Source organism: Apteryx mantelli, chromosome 3 (genome assembly GCF_036417845.1).
Source record: "Apteryx mantelli isolate bAptMan1 chromosome 3, bAptMan1.hap1, whole genome shotgun sequence".
Taxonomy (NCBI): domain Eukaryota; kingdom Metazoa; phylum Chordata; class Aves; order Apterygiformes; family Apterygidae; genus Apteryx; species Apteryx mantelli.
Genome location: NC_089980.1, coordinates 67,545,340 through 67,563,617, shown reverse-complemented (window position 1 = coordinate 67,563,617; position 18,278 = coordinate 67,545,340). Strand labels below are relative to the sequence as shown.

Below are 18,278 nucleotides of genomic sequence, written 5' to 3'. Positions count from 1 at the left end.
TGTTTCGGGTGAAATCTACATTAAGAGTTACTGTTGCTGTGAACCTCCAAATGGTAAGACTACTTCAGTGTCTAAGTGTGTCCTCAGAGGAAGTTTACAGGCTCAGACTAAGTAATAAATAAATAAATAATGAAAAAGAAGAAAAATCATACCTTTCAAAAAAAAATATTTTTTTTGAAGTAATCAGATATGTGATTCAGTTCTGATTACTTTCACTTTGGTATATTGCTATTTCTTCATCATTTCTGTTTTTTTTTTTTTAGTAACAGTATAAACGTTCTGGGTATATGAAGTTATAGTATCACACATGCTTTAGATAGGAATTTTAAGAAATTTATTTAAGTTACGCTTTGGCCTGAACAGCAGTGATATTGGAGTTCATGCTTTCATTTTAAAAGAAAACAGATTACTGCAGTCAGTTTCTGGTTTTTCTTTTTTCCTTTTTTTTTTTCTTCTTCCTGTACAACACTGATGTACTTAACTGGACTGCAGCCATTATAATGGGGGGAGATATAAAGTATTCTGTAATGAGGGAATGAACAGTGAATTGAAATGTATATATCTGCATGCTCGGTATGTATTGTACAAGAACTGTGGTGCAGTTCATTTGTTCAAAATACCAGTGGCTTATCACCACTAGCAAGCTCACTGGAGGCAAATGTATGTACATGGCACAAAAATCTTGGATCTTTGTATGCAGAGGTGAATTAGTGCAGTGGATGGGTGGAACTGTAGTTGATCTGATTAGCACTGCAGGTACAACAGGTAGTTTAGGTCAAATGATGTATAGCCTCTGGGTGGAGCATCCCATCTCCTCTCTTATTTGACCTAGTCCTGATGTCCTTGTGAGTCACTTTTTTTCTTTAATATTTTTAGGCAAGTTGGAATTGAAATCAAAGATTTTGGACAAAGTTGGAGGAGTGGTATTGCATTTCATTCCGTTATTCATGCTATCCGTCCAGATTTAGTGGACATGGAGAAAGTGAAAGGAAGATCAAATAGGGAAAACCTGGAAGAAGCTTTCACCCTCGCAGAAGTAGAACTAGGAATCCCAAAGCTTCTTGATCCAGAAGGTACCTAAAGCACAGTTGAACAAAGTTTAGACTGTTTGCATAAGTTACTTTAAATTAGAGTGTTTGATTTGTTTGGACAGTTAGGTAACATTTTTATGCCATTCACCTCTAAATTAATTTCCTGTGTTTTCTGTACTTGTCTAGATGTGGATGTTGACAAGCCAGATGAAAAGTCTATCATGACCTATGTAGCCCAGTTTTTGAAGTACTATCCCGATCCTCATCATACAGTGGCTGATGTGCAGGAGAATGATGTAAGTTTCTCTAATCAGCTTATCATGAGGGAGGAGTTATAAATATTTTTTTATAGCTCTCTTATAGTTTATCATATTTCCTTCTGAAGATCATTTCAAATGAAAAGCAAGTAGAGCTAGAAAACTGGGGAAGATCAGCTGAGTATAAAGGAAGCAGTGTTGCAAATGTGTACTGGTGGATGGAGAAAATGGTCATCCTGCAGAGATCTTCTCATTTTCAGCAGCAGGAGCCAAAAGGAACAGAAACAGTTATGGCAAGTGGTAGCAAACCAGTGGATCCTGAAGTGCTCTAAGAGTTTTTTCAAGCACAACAGCAATGAGATTGCAATATGTGTTACCTGAAGCAATGAGTCACTTCTGTTTCTATCACACTGTGTTTCTGGATAAGAGCAAGGGTAGTCTAAGAGATTGCTTAGGCCTAACCTTTGGGCTTTTAGGCCTGGGAGGCAGTTATGGTCTTGACAGATTTCTTTCTGTTGCACAGTAATGTTTGATTATTCCCTCTACAGGGCTGCTTTCAGTTGTGGCTTTTTCTTATTTGTTTGCTTTATGCATGTTTTAGCCCATTGGCTTTGCATTAGAATGGTTGTACTCAGGGATGCCAAGGGATCGTGATTCACTTCCTAATCCTGATCATTCGCTTCCTTCATGGCAAATGGCAGGAAATACTGCTGAGGCAATCTGCTCAGCCTCAGCAAGGGTGAAAGAGGCAGCACTTTTTATCTGTGTTGCTTCAGATCCCCTACAGAGCTATGGAAGAGCTTTGAAAGGAGTGAATCTAGTTCTTTATGGCTGTGTGATTTACTAGGTGTGACTAAGGCAGCTTTAGCTTTGCTGTCCAGTTTCACTGCCTCAGCACTGCAATTACTCGTTTTCCTTGCTGCAGCATTGTGGTGAGAACATAAGTGTGCTGATGCCACAGCATCTGACTAAAAGATGGGGCTACCGCAGGAGAGGCAGTGAGGGCTGAAGCCTCCTGCTGCGGCTTGTGGCAGGCCGAGGCAGTCCTGCTGTCTCCCAGCCATGGCGCACAACATGGCTCCCGCTGCCAACAGGCTTGGCTGGGTCTGTTCCAGGGCCACCTTGTCACCTGCGCTGGATCTGGACTTTGAGGCGCGGCTTCACCACCTTCTCGCGAGCTTTATGCAGAGGTGGCATGGGAGGATCTAGCGGTCAGCCTCTCCATTCACAAAAATGCTCTACCTGCCTCCGGCTGTGCCCCTGGAGACTATAGCATGAGCTGTAAGAGGAGGATACCAAGTTCCCTCTAGAATTACCAGTAGATTAGAAGATTAAAAGTAGGTTAGAGTTGAAATTAAATTAGCAGTAGAATAATACAAATTCTGCAATTTGACATGCTTAGCTCAGGATCACCTCCTCTCCTTAGATGCCTTGATGATATTCCAAAGGCAATCCAGGTGTATTTTGGTAGAACCTCTGGTTCCCTGCATGCCATACTGCATAAATCAATAACTCACATATGCACTGCATACCTCACTCCCTAATCTGTGTGCTGTAATTCCCAGTTCCCACACCTCTGGTCAAAAAGTGATAATCGCACTGATAGGGGAGAGGCTGGATGGAGCTAGGCCAGTGAGCAATGCATGACACCAAGTAGTCACTGGCCGTAAAGCAGTCAGTATGCATTGGAATCAGTTCCCAAAGATTCTCTTAGAAAAGAACAGCACAATGCTTTCATGTATTTGGGACTGGATAGATGTAAGCTCTCCATGGGGGGTGGAGGGGGAGGAAGAAGCCAGGAATTAGGTTGATCCTGTTGGCTGCAGGATACCTAGATGAAATATGTTATCCAGATAATCCTCTGTGAAATAAGTGTCATTCATTAATATTACGTTATTCATGATGCTTATGGAGAGATTCTAGTGCTGAAAATCCAGCAGCGCAAAGCATAAAAAAATATAAATATTGCATTTGATGTTTATGCAATAAATGATTTCTATTTAACGGGAAAATTGAAAAAAATATCACAATCCAGTGTTTTATAATCAAATAACTTGTAGGGTTTTTTCACAGGGTGCTTTTGCATCTTTCAGGGCAAACTTTGAATTTTTTATGGGTTGGTGAGAATTAAACAAAGTATGATTTAAATCACCAGATTAAGCAAGGCTACCGCAACAGCAGGTCCCAGTATTCACAATATGAACAGTAAAGGTTGTCTTGCAATGGAAAGCTTTTTTAAATGCAATCACAGTTTAAATCCTAAGAGTACAACAGAGGGGTTTTAAATGCCTTTTGAAAAATACAATAATAGATTCTGGTTTTAGGAGGAAGAATTATTTAGTACTTTGGGAAACATTCATAAGCTTATCACTTTGCAAATTTAAAGGAAATATTTTCTGATAGAAGTAATTACTTGAAATCATAGTGTGGCAACTGCTTTTCTTCACCACAAAATATAAGTGTTTTTACTCTTGTTGTTTTATTACCCATGGGTATTCTGATGTACACCTTGACTAAATAAATAGATTAAAAAAAAAAATTAAGTGAGAGAGTACTTCTCCCTTTCTCAGTGCAGTGTTAGCAGTGAATCAGATATAAACTATTTCTGTGTGCTTATAATTCACTTAGAAGGTAATTGGAAATTCAGTTCTGTTTTAAGAGGTGTTGTCCACAGATTCTATTCTAGGTACACAAACACATGCAAGATCAGACCAGACATGTAAGATCCGTTTGTTTTAAAATGGCACTGTTTGTGGAAACCATATAAGTGAATTTGAGATCACTGTAGCTAGCACTGCAAGGTAGATCGGCCTCTATTTCTCTTTTTCTGCTTTTCTGACCTGAAGTGTCCATGTCCATCATAAAACTTTCCTTAGTAATTTTTTGTTATTTAGTTTAGTTATTTGGGCAGAATTATTCTGACTCTAAGAATCTAAAAGCGAGAGAGAGACATTTCCAGGTGGATGTGTCTCTTAAGATGGCATCCTAAATAAATTGTCTACTGCAGATTCATGTTACGTAGCATTTTGGCAGAGTTAAAGCTGAGATGAATCTTTCTCTTAGTTTAAATGTTCTTGCCAAACCTGGTTTACCTATTTCTGACTGGTATAATCCTGCTGTTCTTAGCTTTTTCCTCTTCCACCTGAAGTCTAGTATAAGGAAAAATATATCACAGAATAGTAGAATCCAGGTTACCTGAGAAAAGCTTTGTTTGTCTCTTATTCCCTAAAGTCCTGGGGTATTCTTAATTTCTTGTTTTCCAAAATTAAGCGCTTTCAGGATATAGTTCATCTGATCTGTATTAAATGCCTTCTTTAGAATGAGGTGAATTGGGTGATGTGATTGTTTTTTTTCTTTTGCCATAAATGAGCATAAAGAGTGACTATCTCAGTTGCAGATGCCTATATTTAGTCAGAAGAAACCCGCCTGATAGTGGAATGTGTATAGACAGTTTTTGAGGAGGAGGAAGGAAGGATTCCCTGCTCTGTCCCTCTTTCTCATCTCCTCCAGCCATCAGTGGCCGATGTGGTTCTTAGAGGTGTGTTGTCCGTGCAAATTTTTGTTGTTCTTCCCTCCTGATTCAATGTCCAACCTGTAAGGAATTTGCACTGGAAAAAGTGGAATAGTGATTGAAGCTTGCCCCTTATTTGGCATTGGAGGGACAGGCTATTTGCACATGCATTTCCAGAGTTAAGAGGGATCTAATATCTCATGCATGGATCATGTGTGTTGCTTACACAAGTTCACAGATGTGCACATCTCAAAGAACTACGGTTACTGTAAGATAAGTAACTGTTTTTTCCAGATAAAATAAATAATGTAGTGACTAGCAGTCTAGAAATCAGATCTAGTTTGAAAATTCCTTCACTAGATATGTTAAAGATATGAACTTGTTAATATTTTAAACCCATTATATGCATTTTGACACAGGTGGCTCTTCTGTTATTCTCTCTGGACTTTCTGCCTGCTTTGTTTTATTTTGTTTGCTTCTTTCTTTTTTCTTCTTCTTCTGTTCCTATTTGTTTCATATTGCTAGGAACTACTTCAAGCAATCCCAACTTTTGTCATTTCTTTTATGAAATTTAAGGTAAGGGTAAAATGCTGCAGAATAATAGCTCACAATAGACCTTTCATGCTTGTCATCCATTTTATCTTGTCTTCAGGTTTCAGATGTTTTTATACACATTGACTTGCCAGCCTTATGTTAATCTTTCCAAAAGATCAAGTAGATGAACAGCACGAGTCTGTCTACCATTTTACACCAGCCTAATGCTTAATTTTGTAAATTCTGTAGAAATATTATAGAAAAACAAATCAACTTAACTAAAACACTAAGATTCATTATAGTTTTCTTAAATGTAGATATAAATATGAGAAAATAGTATTAGATTATAGATATGTTTCTACTCATCTAATCTTAGATGGGTATTTTTGTATGTCTTTAGACTTGTAGAGTAGATATTAGATTATATACATCATAGTATAAGTGATGTATGTGGATTTTCTGTTTGAAGGAAAGAGCATTCATGTGTAATTACATGATATGCTCTGCCATTTTTATTCACATAAATTATAATGAAATTTTAAAGATAAACTTTTTTAACCATCTTGGACGTTTAGATACTTACAATTTTCAAGTATGAACTGAGAGAATTTCAGAAGTTTAACAGAGGTTTTTTATTTGAAATTAACATTCAGAGATGAAACTAGAGGACTGCAGATGTGAATATATTAGGAAGAGATAACAGTTGTCACTGCACTCAGCTAACTGTGTTTATAGTTTGATAAGATCCGATTAATTACCATTATTTCACACTACTTTTTTTTTTATTATTAAGTAAAAGGTTATTTTCAGCCAAGTGTGATCCCTGGTTCATCTTATATTATGCGTATCTAATGATATATGTTGAAGTGGGGATTAATACGCATAACTGAGTTATTGCCATAGTTTCCACTCCATTCAAGCAAAAGTTTGGGCAGTTTAGATGGGACCCTATTGTAACTTATTAGCCTTGCACAGCACCCAACTCTTCTTGAGTTAGTGAAGAAGTGGTAAAATCTCTGCCAATTACTTTGTCTTGGTGGCAATTCAAATATGGAGGAAGCACACTCCTTGAGAATATATGTCATGTAAAGTCTTTCTTTTCTTCTGCTCTCATGAGGAGCAAGTAATTCAAAGATAATATTGTCACATTCAACATCTTTATACCACCAAAGAGTTCCCCAGTGTAAGAGGAATTTCCTGACCAGGAACTGTAAAAATGACTTCCTGAGCCCTTCCAGTAATTTAGTGTCTGCTTTTAAGGAGAGAAGTTAATAGCTCATTCTGCAAAGATTATGCTTACACAGTACGTCTGTGATACTGTTGTCAGTGAATGTGTTTCAGTGCTGACAGTAACATATACACATAAGCCAGAGGTTCTAAGAGGGATTGCCTCATTAATTGAATTCATATTTAAACATTTTTAAAAGGGCCCTGATTTTCTGGGTGCATAGACAATACAGATAATAATTTTGGGGGATTTAGATGCTTATGTTTAAAAATTCTATCCTGCCTCTGCTTGAAAATTTGAACAGGTTTATAATTACATATTTGAGCCCCCAACTAGGTACTCCTTTTCCAGTCCATAATTAAATTACTTATGAAACACACATGTATATTTTTTAGCTCTGCAAACACCAAAGTATTCTTTACTATGTAATTTTCAAATTAACTTTGGCAGATCAATTAAAAAAATAATGTTTTGACTTTGGGTCGCAGCTGGAAACTTTCTATGTTAATTTAAATTGTACCCCCTTCTTATTATATTGGAACCTATAAATGCTTTTCTCTAATTACATTCTTTCGTGTTCTTTGGCTTTTGAGTGCTCCAGTTTCATTGTTCATCTCTATAAATCAGTGAATATTCATAGACTGATATCAGGATAAGGTAATAATCTAAAATGCTATTTGGAGGCAGCATATAGGGAGTAAGTGATAATGGCTTAGAGAAATTAAAAGAAATGTGATCACAGATCAAAGATCCTTGTACTGAGAAAAGCACTATCTATTCTCCCAGATAGCTTTCCATTGATGGCTTATGTTCCGATCTGTGTGCTACCTGAGATTTGCAGGCTTTAGAAAATAATTTACCTATTTGGGAGAATATCCTTTTGATATTTTTTTGTTAAGGATGCAGATCACTAAGCACTAGTCAATGTCTTTTTTTAAGAATGATAGCTCATCAAACTTGAGGGATGATGGTGGCAGGTCCCTTGGTGTCTGAGAAAGTGAATAATTTATTTCTATTATCAGAACTGAGACTTAAATGATTTTGTATCAACCATGGACCACAGAAGCAACTTTTTATGTGACAAGTGATGCACTGAAATGGAAAGCTGTGAAATCATAAAAATCAATAAATAGATAAAATACTTTTTTTTTTTTTTTTTTAGGATTGTACAATGTCTTTAACACCATTCATTTAGGCTGTTGCTGAAACATCTACATGTTTTCCCAAACAAGATATTGCACACAACATTTGTCTGATTAAATAATAACAAAAAAAATCACAGAATTACTGCCACCTCTTAACTTTATCTTTCCACTTAATGTCAGAGAAATGACACTGTGCTGTTCTTGTGTTCTTTATCTTCAGGTAACATAGAAGTATTCTTAATCCTGATGATACTGTATTTCAGAAGGAATTGTTCTTGTTCAGTCCAAGTGTGGCCATTATTACGGTTTTAAGCTACGTTAAGAGAAAATCTTGCAAAATACCTACTTCACTCAAATTTCTGTATGAACTCTTGTGGCCACAGAGGCTTTGTAAAGACTTATCTTAAAGATATGATTTTCAGCAACAATAAAACAAGCCACAGAGGAATAAAATTTAGTGTTCGACAGAACTGAAGTTATAGTGTGAATTAAAAGTAATATACAAAACATTGTGAAGCAATCATTCCCTCCTTGACTTTAGGAATATCTTACTTAAGATTTCAATTGCTAAGATTGCTATAAGACTATCAGTCCTTTAAGATGCATAGTTTAGTATTACCTTTATGGATCTGACTGCTAAATATTAATAGTGATCTCAATAGGCTTATTAAACTTAACATTCCTAATGAATGGAAGGCACTTAATACAGAAGTTCTTTTCTTGATAGCTTAGTAAGTTAACAACAACTTTATACATTTTCCTTCTCAAAAGGAAGTAATCCTTGGTGGTCGTTCTGCACATACAGCTATAACTATCAAACCAGAATAGCATTACTTTTATTTTCCTTCTACATATCTAAATGATTGGACAAGTTGGAAGCACTGGGAGCTTTGGCCTCTTGAGAAGCCATGTGCATTAATGAAATCCAAGCATTATGGATAGCTGGAACAGGGATGTGTCATATATGCCTTCTCCTTTTTCTTGGGCACCTGCCTTTGGTGAAAAGAAAAGAACTATAGGGAACTTTAGGCTGTTCCAGTGCAGCGGCTGTTCCAGTGCAGCTGCTAAACCTGGTGGTTTACCAGATAAAATACCTGTGGATATTTCCACAATCTCTTGTTCAAATTCTGTCCAACCAGCTGCCACTGTTTTGAGTAGAGGGTCTGTAAGAGAGTAAGTAGAAATACATCGAGTTCTTTTCCTATTGGCAGGCCCTCAGCTGGACTGAAGGGACTGCAACCAGCAGTTCCAAGCTGTTGAAATGATTAGGGAAAGTTATATCTTACACATTAGAAGCAGCTTTCAAAGAAAAGAACCATAATTGACTTCCTTCCTAGATTAGGATCTTGTTAAAAGAAAAGAACTTTGTTTCTTAAAAGTACAATCAGTGACTAGCCATTTTTATATAACGCATGGTCCAGTTTTCCTGGTCTCATGTAATGTTTGAAACTTAATCACTTATTTTAAGTGATTAACTCAGATGGTATGGTATTGCATTTGTTGACTGTGATAGATCTGACAGTCACTGATTTTACAGAAATACAGCCTTGCTGATTTCAAAGAGTAGCTTCTGATTAACAGGCAGCACATATGGTTCGTTGGTTAGAAATCTGAGACAAACGCTTGTATCCTACAAGACTGCTAACCTTCTCATATAACATGCTCATAGACCTGAGATTTCCTGTTGGTATTTCTCTATTTTTCACTGCCTGATCACTGAATCCTGAAGAGAACTTTGCAGCCTTGCAAAGAACTAGTGCCATGATAGACTAAAGTGTTAAAGCAAAACTTGAAAACAAATATGCTGTTCTTCAAAACCATAAAATGGCATAGAAGCAAAAGAAACTATGAATACATTAGTTTTCTTCCTTTCTTTTTTTTTTTTTTCTCCTTGCTGAAACTTTCTCTGTCAAAACGTTTTGCCCATTTCTGAACTTAGAGCTTGATGTCAAGGGTTCCCCTCAAGTCATTTAGAATATAAATGCATAAGTGTGGATCATGCTGTTATTACACTTTTTAGTTTCAGCAGTAATAGTCCAATTAATAAAACAGTGGTAAAAGATGATGAAATCTCTTCCTGTCTCAATTCGATTACCTTTTACTGGAAATTCACTCTGAATATATGTGGAAGACAAAAATTATCTGTTGAGATATATTTAAATGACTTTGTGTTAAGTTAACTTCAGAAGAGAACTGCAAGTAATAGCTCTGACACTGTAATGACCCAAATAGTCTTTGTGTTTTCACACATGTCTAGGTGTTAAGTTTTCCTCTCATACCCAAAAAATGCTTTTTAGTTAGACTGCATGAAGAAAAGTAATGAGAGAATTTGGCCCAGATGTTTCCATTGACTTTAACTACAACTAATGAACTTGACTTGCTGGAGAAATGTTGATTTCTTGACTATATCTGACACCTCTATTAATAGGCTGCAATGTTTTTTTGCATTTGTGCTAAAACACAGAAGGAAGATAGACTGGTGCTGAGAGACCTAAAAGTGTGGGCAGAGCAGTTTGAAAGAGACATAGCCCGCGCACAAGTGGCAGAGACAAGCTTACAGGAGAAATATCAGGTAAACAAGTGGGAAAACTTTGTATGATAAGAGATTATTTCCATGGTTATGTGTAATATGTGCCACGTAATTTTATGCAGCCTGCACATATATAATTTGACATGCTGTAGTTTAAAGAAATAAGGATACAAATTAGATTGCCCTTCATTTGTGGAGGAATTATAATGTCAGCTCAAGCTTTGCTACTTAGAACTGTGCACAGATGGTTTGCCTAACACAGATCTTTTTCTAGCAGCGTGAAGAAGGGCTGTCCTAGTTAGAAGTGAGCATGTGTCTGTACAACCTTTCCAGATCCTGCATGATATAGCTCAGATGGTGAGGTATGACTGAAGGCTGGATGAGGTGACAGGTGGAGAGGACAGGGCTTAGAGGTTCATTTTTAACACCTCTCTCAAAGGTGAATGTCTAAACCTGTAATAGAAATTTCAGCCTAAATTTTCTTCTGAAGCTTGGCTGCTCTAAAAGCATCCTCTGTCCATCCCAAGCAGCATTTAGCCTGTTTGCTACTTTTTCTGACTGAAGGGGAATTTGGAAGTCCCACCTATATTTTCCTGGAGTCCTACTTAGGTTCTCTAGGGGGTATTAAAATATTTAATAAAATGCAATTCAAGGAAGGTTTTAAACATACGAATTTACTGCTATTCTTCTTTGGGAAGTATTAGGCTTTTTATCAGGATAAATTTCTAATATAGGTGGCAGTATGCCATAAATGTTGTACAATTTCCTTCTTTGACTTTGTGCTTTTCTCTTTGTGCAGTCATTTAAACATTTCAGAATACAGTATGAAGTAAAAAGGAAACAGATTGAACTTGTAACTCGGTCATTACGGAAAGATGGTAAATTATCACTTGATCAAGCTATAGTGAAGCAAGCTTGGGACAGAGTTTCATCCAGGGTAAGTTGAAAATTAGCATGCTATATGTTTTATATTAAATGAAGAGCAACAGTTTTAAAGTCATTTAGGCACCTGTTTGTTATTGATTTTATTAGGCATTAGGAACCTAAATATGGACCAAGTCTCTGGCAGTGTTGAATTATATTCTGTTTGTTTTGAGAACATTTACCATACTGTCCCTTTTAGTAGTTGCTCAAGCAAAGACAGAATATGAACTTTAAGACATGGACCATACTTAGAGATTTCCCTTTATCTGAATGTGTGTTAACAGTGTTTAGCCAAATTCAAAACATTATTGATTTAAAAAAATAAAGTACCATTCCCCCTCAAACTGCAATGTTTTAATGTAAATTACTAAAGCTGCCTGCAAAATTCTAGTATAATATTTTGTAATTAACAAAAAATGGTTCTGTGTAAGAAATACTAAAAGCTTTAGCAAAAAATAAAGATTTAATACTATTTTTGGTCTGAACTTGCAATAATAAAAAATGAATTTTAGTATTCAGAAAGGTAATTTTGTAATAATTGAGTGAAAAATCCCAAGTGAATAATACTGGTCATCCCAAATAAAAAGTAATTAAGTCATTATTACTCAGTGTATCATCATAGATTTCCCTATATATTTAACAGAGGAACTATTTAAAAGTATTTTGGAGTTTTGACATGTTTATTTTCATTATTTTTCACTCCCATAACTCGGATTGCTGATAAGACAAGGTGCTTTACTGCTATACTCTTGACTTCAGTCATTTGAGACTCATCTGCATTTTACACACAAAGAGTGTGTGTGTGTGTGTGTGTGTGTGTGTGTGTATATATGTGTGTGTGTGTATACATATATATGTATATATATAAAAGAAAGGTTTATGCAAGAGTATGAAATAAATGACATTGAACAGAAGGCAGTCTCATATGTCTTACTGTGACTGTTAATTGACAAAATACCAGATCTTCAGCTTGTCAGTTGTTCCAATTTATATGCAGTCAGTACTGTAACTCAGTTATCCTTCTGGAAGGAAAATAGATGTATAAGGGAATTCTTACAGAGATTTTGTTGCCTGTGAGAATGCTATAACTCCAGAAGTAATGTCAAGTGATATAGCCAGGTTTATGTCTCAAACATATTTTGTTATGCTTTTCTTCTTCTTTTTTTTTTCTTGCTGCATACAGTGTCTCTCCCCCCCAATATACTTGTTTGTACAATTAAGCAAGGACAGAAGTTCAATCCTCTTTACTTTTATTTTGTAGCTACTTGAATGGCAGGTACACCTTGATAAATCTCTTCCTGCACCTTTGGGTACCATAGGTGCTTGGCTTTATAGAGCAGAGGCTGCTCTGAGGGAAGAAATAACTATTCAGCAAGCTCATGAGGAGACAGCAAATATAATACATCGGAAGCTTGAACAACATAAGGTAGATCTAGATACATTCATTCTATGCATTATGTTTCATTGTTTCCAAGGTTGTAAATCAATCATGCTATACAAACAAAGATTATTATTTGTGATTCGAAGGCTAGTTGCCTTCCACTAGTCTCATTTTGGGTAAGGTTGCCTCATCTTGACAGTAGCTAAAGATTATGCGTCTTCCTTTCAGTGGTAGCTTTAACTGTCATGTCTGTGTATCTTACAAGCGATGTTCAGAATTGCATTTGATTTTCTCTGCTTCTTCTCTCTGAAAGTTATCAGATAGTAATATGTTAATTGCTCCCTTATTCTAGGACTTCTGTTGGATAAAGTTCCATAGGGAGCTAGTAAGCTGGGTGCATAGTTTAACCAATAAGAGCTTGTTGGGTGAATAGGGAAGGGGCAGGGGCAGGAGTATGAGAGGAAAAGAGAGAGAGAGAAGATACTTAAGTGCGCTGATATTCAATAGAATTGATATTGTAGCCAAGACTGGGGGAAGATAGCATGAAGTGAATTTTCATAGTATTGCAATGACAAATAGCATGAGAAGTCCATTCTGCTGTGGTAAACAGGAAACTTTCCCAGGTGAATTTTAATACCTTTGCTGTTGTTCTTTGTGGAATCCAAGTTCTCATTCAAAACCAAACTATGAGGTTTGTATGTGCATTTACATAATATATTATGAGAAAGGTATAGACAGAAATTGTTGGAGAAATGATAGAAGAAACTGAGACAGAAAATAAAAAGGATAAAGGAAAAAAATGTGTTGTAGAGAAAGGTTGCAGTTGTGGCAGTAAGACTATTGTTTTATATTGTTTCTCTATCAATATTATTTTAAAACTTGATTGTAGTTTTCTTGTTGCTTGTGGTTTGGATATGTGCTTTTTATTTTTAAAAAGTCATGCCATATAATGAAAAGCTGAAAAGTTTCATCGTCATCTTGGAATAGTCAGAATGGACAACCAATGTTTTGCTGGAAGATGAGTTGAGTCTCTCTCCCAGCTATTCTTTACATGCTGGAGTTAAGTGCTAGCTAATAAAATTTAACCAAAACAATATTAAGAAACTGAGAGGAAGTTATTGTTGTCTTTCAAGGTCAGACTCTCATAATGCTAAGTTTGATTAGTTTTCTTGAAACATCAAGTGTTTCAGGATTCGTGGGACTTGGTACTTGATTACAAAAAGCGAGCCAAATGCTTTTTTGCTCTTATAATGTAAACACCATAGACCTTCTTTTAATACGTTCATAAGAAACAGAAAACAATGTTTACTGAACTGTAATTTCTTTGCATCTGAAATGCTGTGGTGAATGTGGGATTTCTGCTCCAACAGATAAACTTCTATTTAGGTTAGTCTGTGCCAGGTGAATTTTCCCATGGGAATGGGATGGGACAGCTGCAGCAGAAGTAGTTGTAATTATATCAGCTCCTGGAATTTTTTTTGTCACTCACATTTGCACTGATGAACCCTAATGTGCTATTGGATAGTACCAGCAGTTCATTAGAGTACTTTTTCAATCAGTGTTTGGCAGGAAGTTGTTGTTTTTTGTTTGTTGTGTCGAGATAGCTTCATCACTTTCTTTATGTCTTTGTCTCATCTGACAATGGATATATTAGTGAAATTTATAGCTTATGGCCATTTTGCAACTAATGCAGAATGTATCAGCTTACTTAGACAAACCTTCAAGGAATTAAGTAAGCAGTTAAGTTCATTTTAGTTAACATTGCCACCCAGATCAAAAAATTAAGGAAAATATCTTTGCTTGTTCAGACTCCTTTTGCAGAGCAGGATTCCACTTAGGGAGTACGTTATATAAAAGTTTTCATGAGCTTCCTGTTGATGTTGGATCTTTAAAACTGCTGCATTTTATTTTGACTTACTTACGCATGTTAGGGACATCCTTCTTTGTCTGGCAAGGTCGCAAATGCAGCTACCGAGATACTCGTTTCAAGTCTATCCTTTACATGAGAGTATGTTAGTCTCAGGATATCCTCAGTGAAGTTTTCCCATGGTAAAATGAGTGCATCACTTGCAACTGAGAAAGTCTGATTCATTTCCCTTCGCAACGAGATCTCTGCTGAAGCAGAAAACTGAGAAAAGATAGGTGGGTTGATGGGGATATTGGGATGATTTGGTGAGCTGAGCCATTAGAATTACCGTGGATTTCTGTCGTGCAAGCACTGGATGCTACCTGTGAGGAAATCCTCCTTCAGCACCCAGAAGCAGACAGATGTCTGTGCTCAATACGCTAGTTTGCATTTTGTTGACCCAGGTGAGGGGGGATTCTTGTGATCCCCTGTGTCAAGCGCCTTCTGTGCGCTTTATGCTGGGGCTGTCTCTATACAGCCAAATTTCCACTGCTGTGTTTCCTCAGTCTCTGGGGACTTGGCCTGTTATTGGTATAGATATTTGTTCAGAGACTATTGCCAGTCATTCATTTTAATAAGTAATCTCCAGGAAACCGTTTGAAGCAGTGTTGCTTAGTTACAGTCGAAATGTGCTCTGCTGTAAGGTTTTTGCTGGTACAATTCTTATCACAGGAACACAGGTTGGGTACCACATTCTGCGTTCATTCGTGTAATGTATAGAAAGCAATCTTGAAACGCTTTGATGTTGAGAGTAAGAAGTTCACTAAATACTGAATGTGTACTTACATAAGGAGCTCTGGATCTCCTGCCTTTATGTAAAGGAGCAGATTAGTTGCTGAATATTTGAATCAATACTTAATAAAGGTTAGTATCTGTTATAAAGACATAAACAGTAAATTTAGCAAGATTATGCAGTTGTGATATTAGAGTATTTGCAGACTGTGTTTCAGGGATTATTTAAATATAGTTAAGAGTTCATGTTTTGTTAAACCTCTGCAGTGTATGCATTCTCTGTTTTAAATTAGACACTGCTTTTGCAGAGCATCTCATAAGGGGGTTCCCTATGTAAATGTTCAAGCTGCTGTAAATGCTTTTATAATAAGCATAACCTTGCATGCAAATGTGACAGCATGATCAAATAGTTAACTACATTGAGTCATCAGTGCAGCCTTAAAATTGTGCTTATTAGTTAGGTAGCCTATTGTGAGCCTTCTCTCTCTCTCAATCTCTCTTTCTCTCCCTTTAAATCAAATCAGGATCTGCTGAAAAACGTAGATGGTCACAAAAAGACATTCCATGAGATACACCGGACCAGGTCTGTTAACGGAGTGCCTGTTCCATCTGACCAATTAGAGGATATGGCAGAGAGGTAAGGCTTTCGATCTGAAATGAAAATCCCCTGTGAATGAAAGGGAACCTGTTTGCTTTAGAATCTGCTTGTGTAGAAATCACTGTCTAATGTTTCTCAGTAGCAAGCATGAAAAAAATTTGGAAGGACCCCCTCCCCCCCCAATATACATAAAAAATATGTTGAAAAGTGTGATGCATTAAAGATTGAGAGTCAGCATAAGCTGTGGGTTTTGGAAAGGAATACTTTTTTACATTGATCCTGTTATTACTTGCCCCTGGACAAATGTTATGTAACAACACTTCAGATGCATGCGAAAAAAAAAAGAAAAATCACTTTGCAAAACTTAGTAACAGATGTAAGCTGATGATTTCTGTGAATAAACAACAATAATTCATTTGCTATTAATGAGCAGGCATCAGAATTTTCATCATGCAAAATTAAATGTTTGTAGACTCTGAAATAGATCAAAGATTAGAAAAATGTCTCACCTGTAACTAGAGCTTCCAGTCTCTTCTGCAAAATGAGTATTGCTGTGATTTACTATAGTATGATTCATTTTCTAGGTTTAATTTTGTTGCCTCTTCGTCTGATCTCCATCTGTTGAAAATGGAGTTTCTGGAACTGAAGTACCGTCTACTGTCACTCTTAGTCCTTGCTGAATCAAAGTTAAAATCATGGATTATCAAATATGGAAGACGAGAGTCAGTAGAACTACTTCTTCAAAATTATATTGTAAGTTGGGTTTGTCATCTTTTTATTACTATTTTTTCAAATATTCACATTTAAAATGATTGGGAATGAATAAATAAAAAGCAGAAACAGAAATGATATTTGCCAGTTAACAACTTTATGACTGAATTCTTAAGGCATATCTTTTCAGAGGTGAATGTGCCTTCTCCGTGGAAGAACCCTAGTCAGAAGGCTAAATGTGAAAATGATTCTCTTTGCACTATCTCTTCTAAAACAGAAATAATGTCCCAGTTGCTAACTGTCTGACCACCAACTTACTGAGCCTACCTGGAGGTTCTGAATCCAAGATTTTGACTCACTGTACATAGAAATTCCAAAGAACTTCATTTCCTCTTTTACAACTGTGTAGGTGCCCTTTATAGTGCTAATACACAATACAATATGTAGAGAGAGGAGGTTTTGGGGATGCAGTCCCCCACAGTACAAATTAAAAAAAAAAAAAAAAAAAAAAGTCTTCCAACTGAGAGAAAAAGTTATGCTGCATCTGTGTATTTATTGAATATAATATATTGTTACAGGAGTCATTTTATTCTTTTAAGGAATATTTTTCCCCCTCCTGCTCAGCATTAGAATATTAAATCCAATATTTTATTTCTGTTTTGGAAAGAGATTGTTCCAGCTCTGCGTCATCCATATATCACTTTAAGAAACAAAGCCTATTGACAAATACTCATTGATACTTTCCCTTTTAGTCTTATCCCGTTGTATCTTGTTAAATCTATTCTTGCAGTGCCAACTGGCTGGCAGAATGGTACCACTGCTGCAGTTCTTTATTGGGGCATGAGTGGAGGGATGCTTTCAAAAGCAGGGCTGAGCTAAGTATTTTTTCCCCTTCCCTCTAATCCATATGAGAAAGAAGTGCACAGGAGAATTCAATTTGGAAAGAATTCATGCCCCATTTAGAGCCAGGGCACTGGGTAGAGAGAACTACTGATGGCCCCATAGCCTGGTACTTCTTATTGCTTTGGAAACAAACTCAATAAGGTTCCCCAGCAAAGTGAGAATTGAAGACCTATTTATGCTTTTCCCTTTCTATGTTTTAACAGTTAGAGACCCATAAAAATTCAGGTGTACTGGACAAGCTCTGCAAAATTCCGATGATCGTTTAAAACAACACTGTTTGCTAGAGTGGTGTGCAATAACTAGGAGTTATAGTCCATTTGTATGCTCCATAACACTGTCTCTAAGAGTGCTAAAAGGTGACAAGGGAAGTAATTGAGGGAGTGGATAGCTTGAATTTTGCCTTATTATTTTATATCACATTCTTATTTTATCCTTTAAAATGAACATTAAGTGGTGAATCTGTATGTTATTTTATGACTTCCTCAGTTATTCCTTTGCTTCAGACTGTTAATGCTGAGTTGGTCATTGGGGGAAAAAATACTTCTAGCATCATTTATGAAACTGAATCACATCAAAATGAGGAAATTGTCCAAGGACAAGAAGACAGGTAGAGCTCAGTTACACTCCTGCTGGCATTCACTTTTGGCTCCTTCCAGGGTTGAAGTGATGGAAAGAGTCTTTATTTTCTTTGGCTTAACTAGCAGCAAGTTTCTGGGAGCAAGAGCTGAGTGTTACTCTTCCAGCCAAATACAGCTCTTAAGTAGGAAAGCTGTAGTCAGTACCCTAAGTGACTATGGTAGGAGATAAAAAGTGAGTTTGTTTTGCTTCTCTGCCAAAGCAGACTGAGTGATGTTGGTATTCTAGGACCCGGTGTACAGTCTGGCTCT

At 36.5% G+C, this 18,278-nt stretch overlaps 1 protein-coding gene across 1 annotated transcript in view; it reads left to right on the top strand.

Moving 5' to 3' along the window:
• SYNE1 (spectrin repeat containing nuclear envelope protein 1) overlaps positions 1 to 18,278 on the top strand; it is a 276,957-nt gene that overhangs the window by 26,602 nt on the left and 232,077 nt on the right. The window contains exons 8-14 of the mRNA XM_067293579.1: positions 877 to 1,073; positions 1,218 to 1,327; positions 10,171 to 10,278; positions 11,036 to 11,173; positions 12,422 to 12,586; positions 15,704 to 15,816; positions 16,362 to 16,530. Of these exons, the coding sequence (XP_067149680.1) occupies positions 877 to 1,073; positions 1,218 to 1,327; positions 10,171 to 10,278; positions 11,036 to 11,173; positions 12,422 to 12,586; positions 15,704 to 15,816; positions 16,362 to 16,530 (1,000 nt within the window). The remainder of the gene's footprint in view (positions 1 to 876; positions 1,074 to 1,217; positions 1,328 to 10,170; positions 10,279 to 11,035; positions 11,174 to 12,421; positions 12,587 to 15,703; positions 15,817 to 16,361; positions 16,531 to 18,278) is intronic.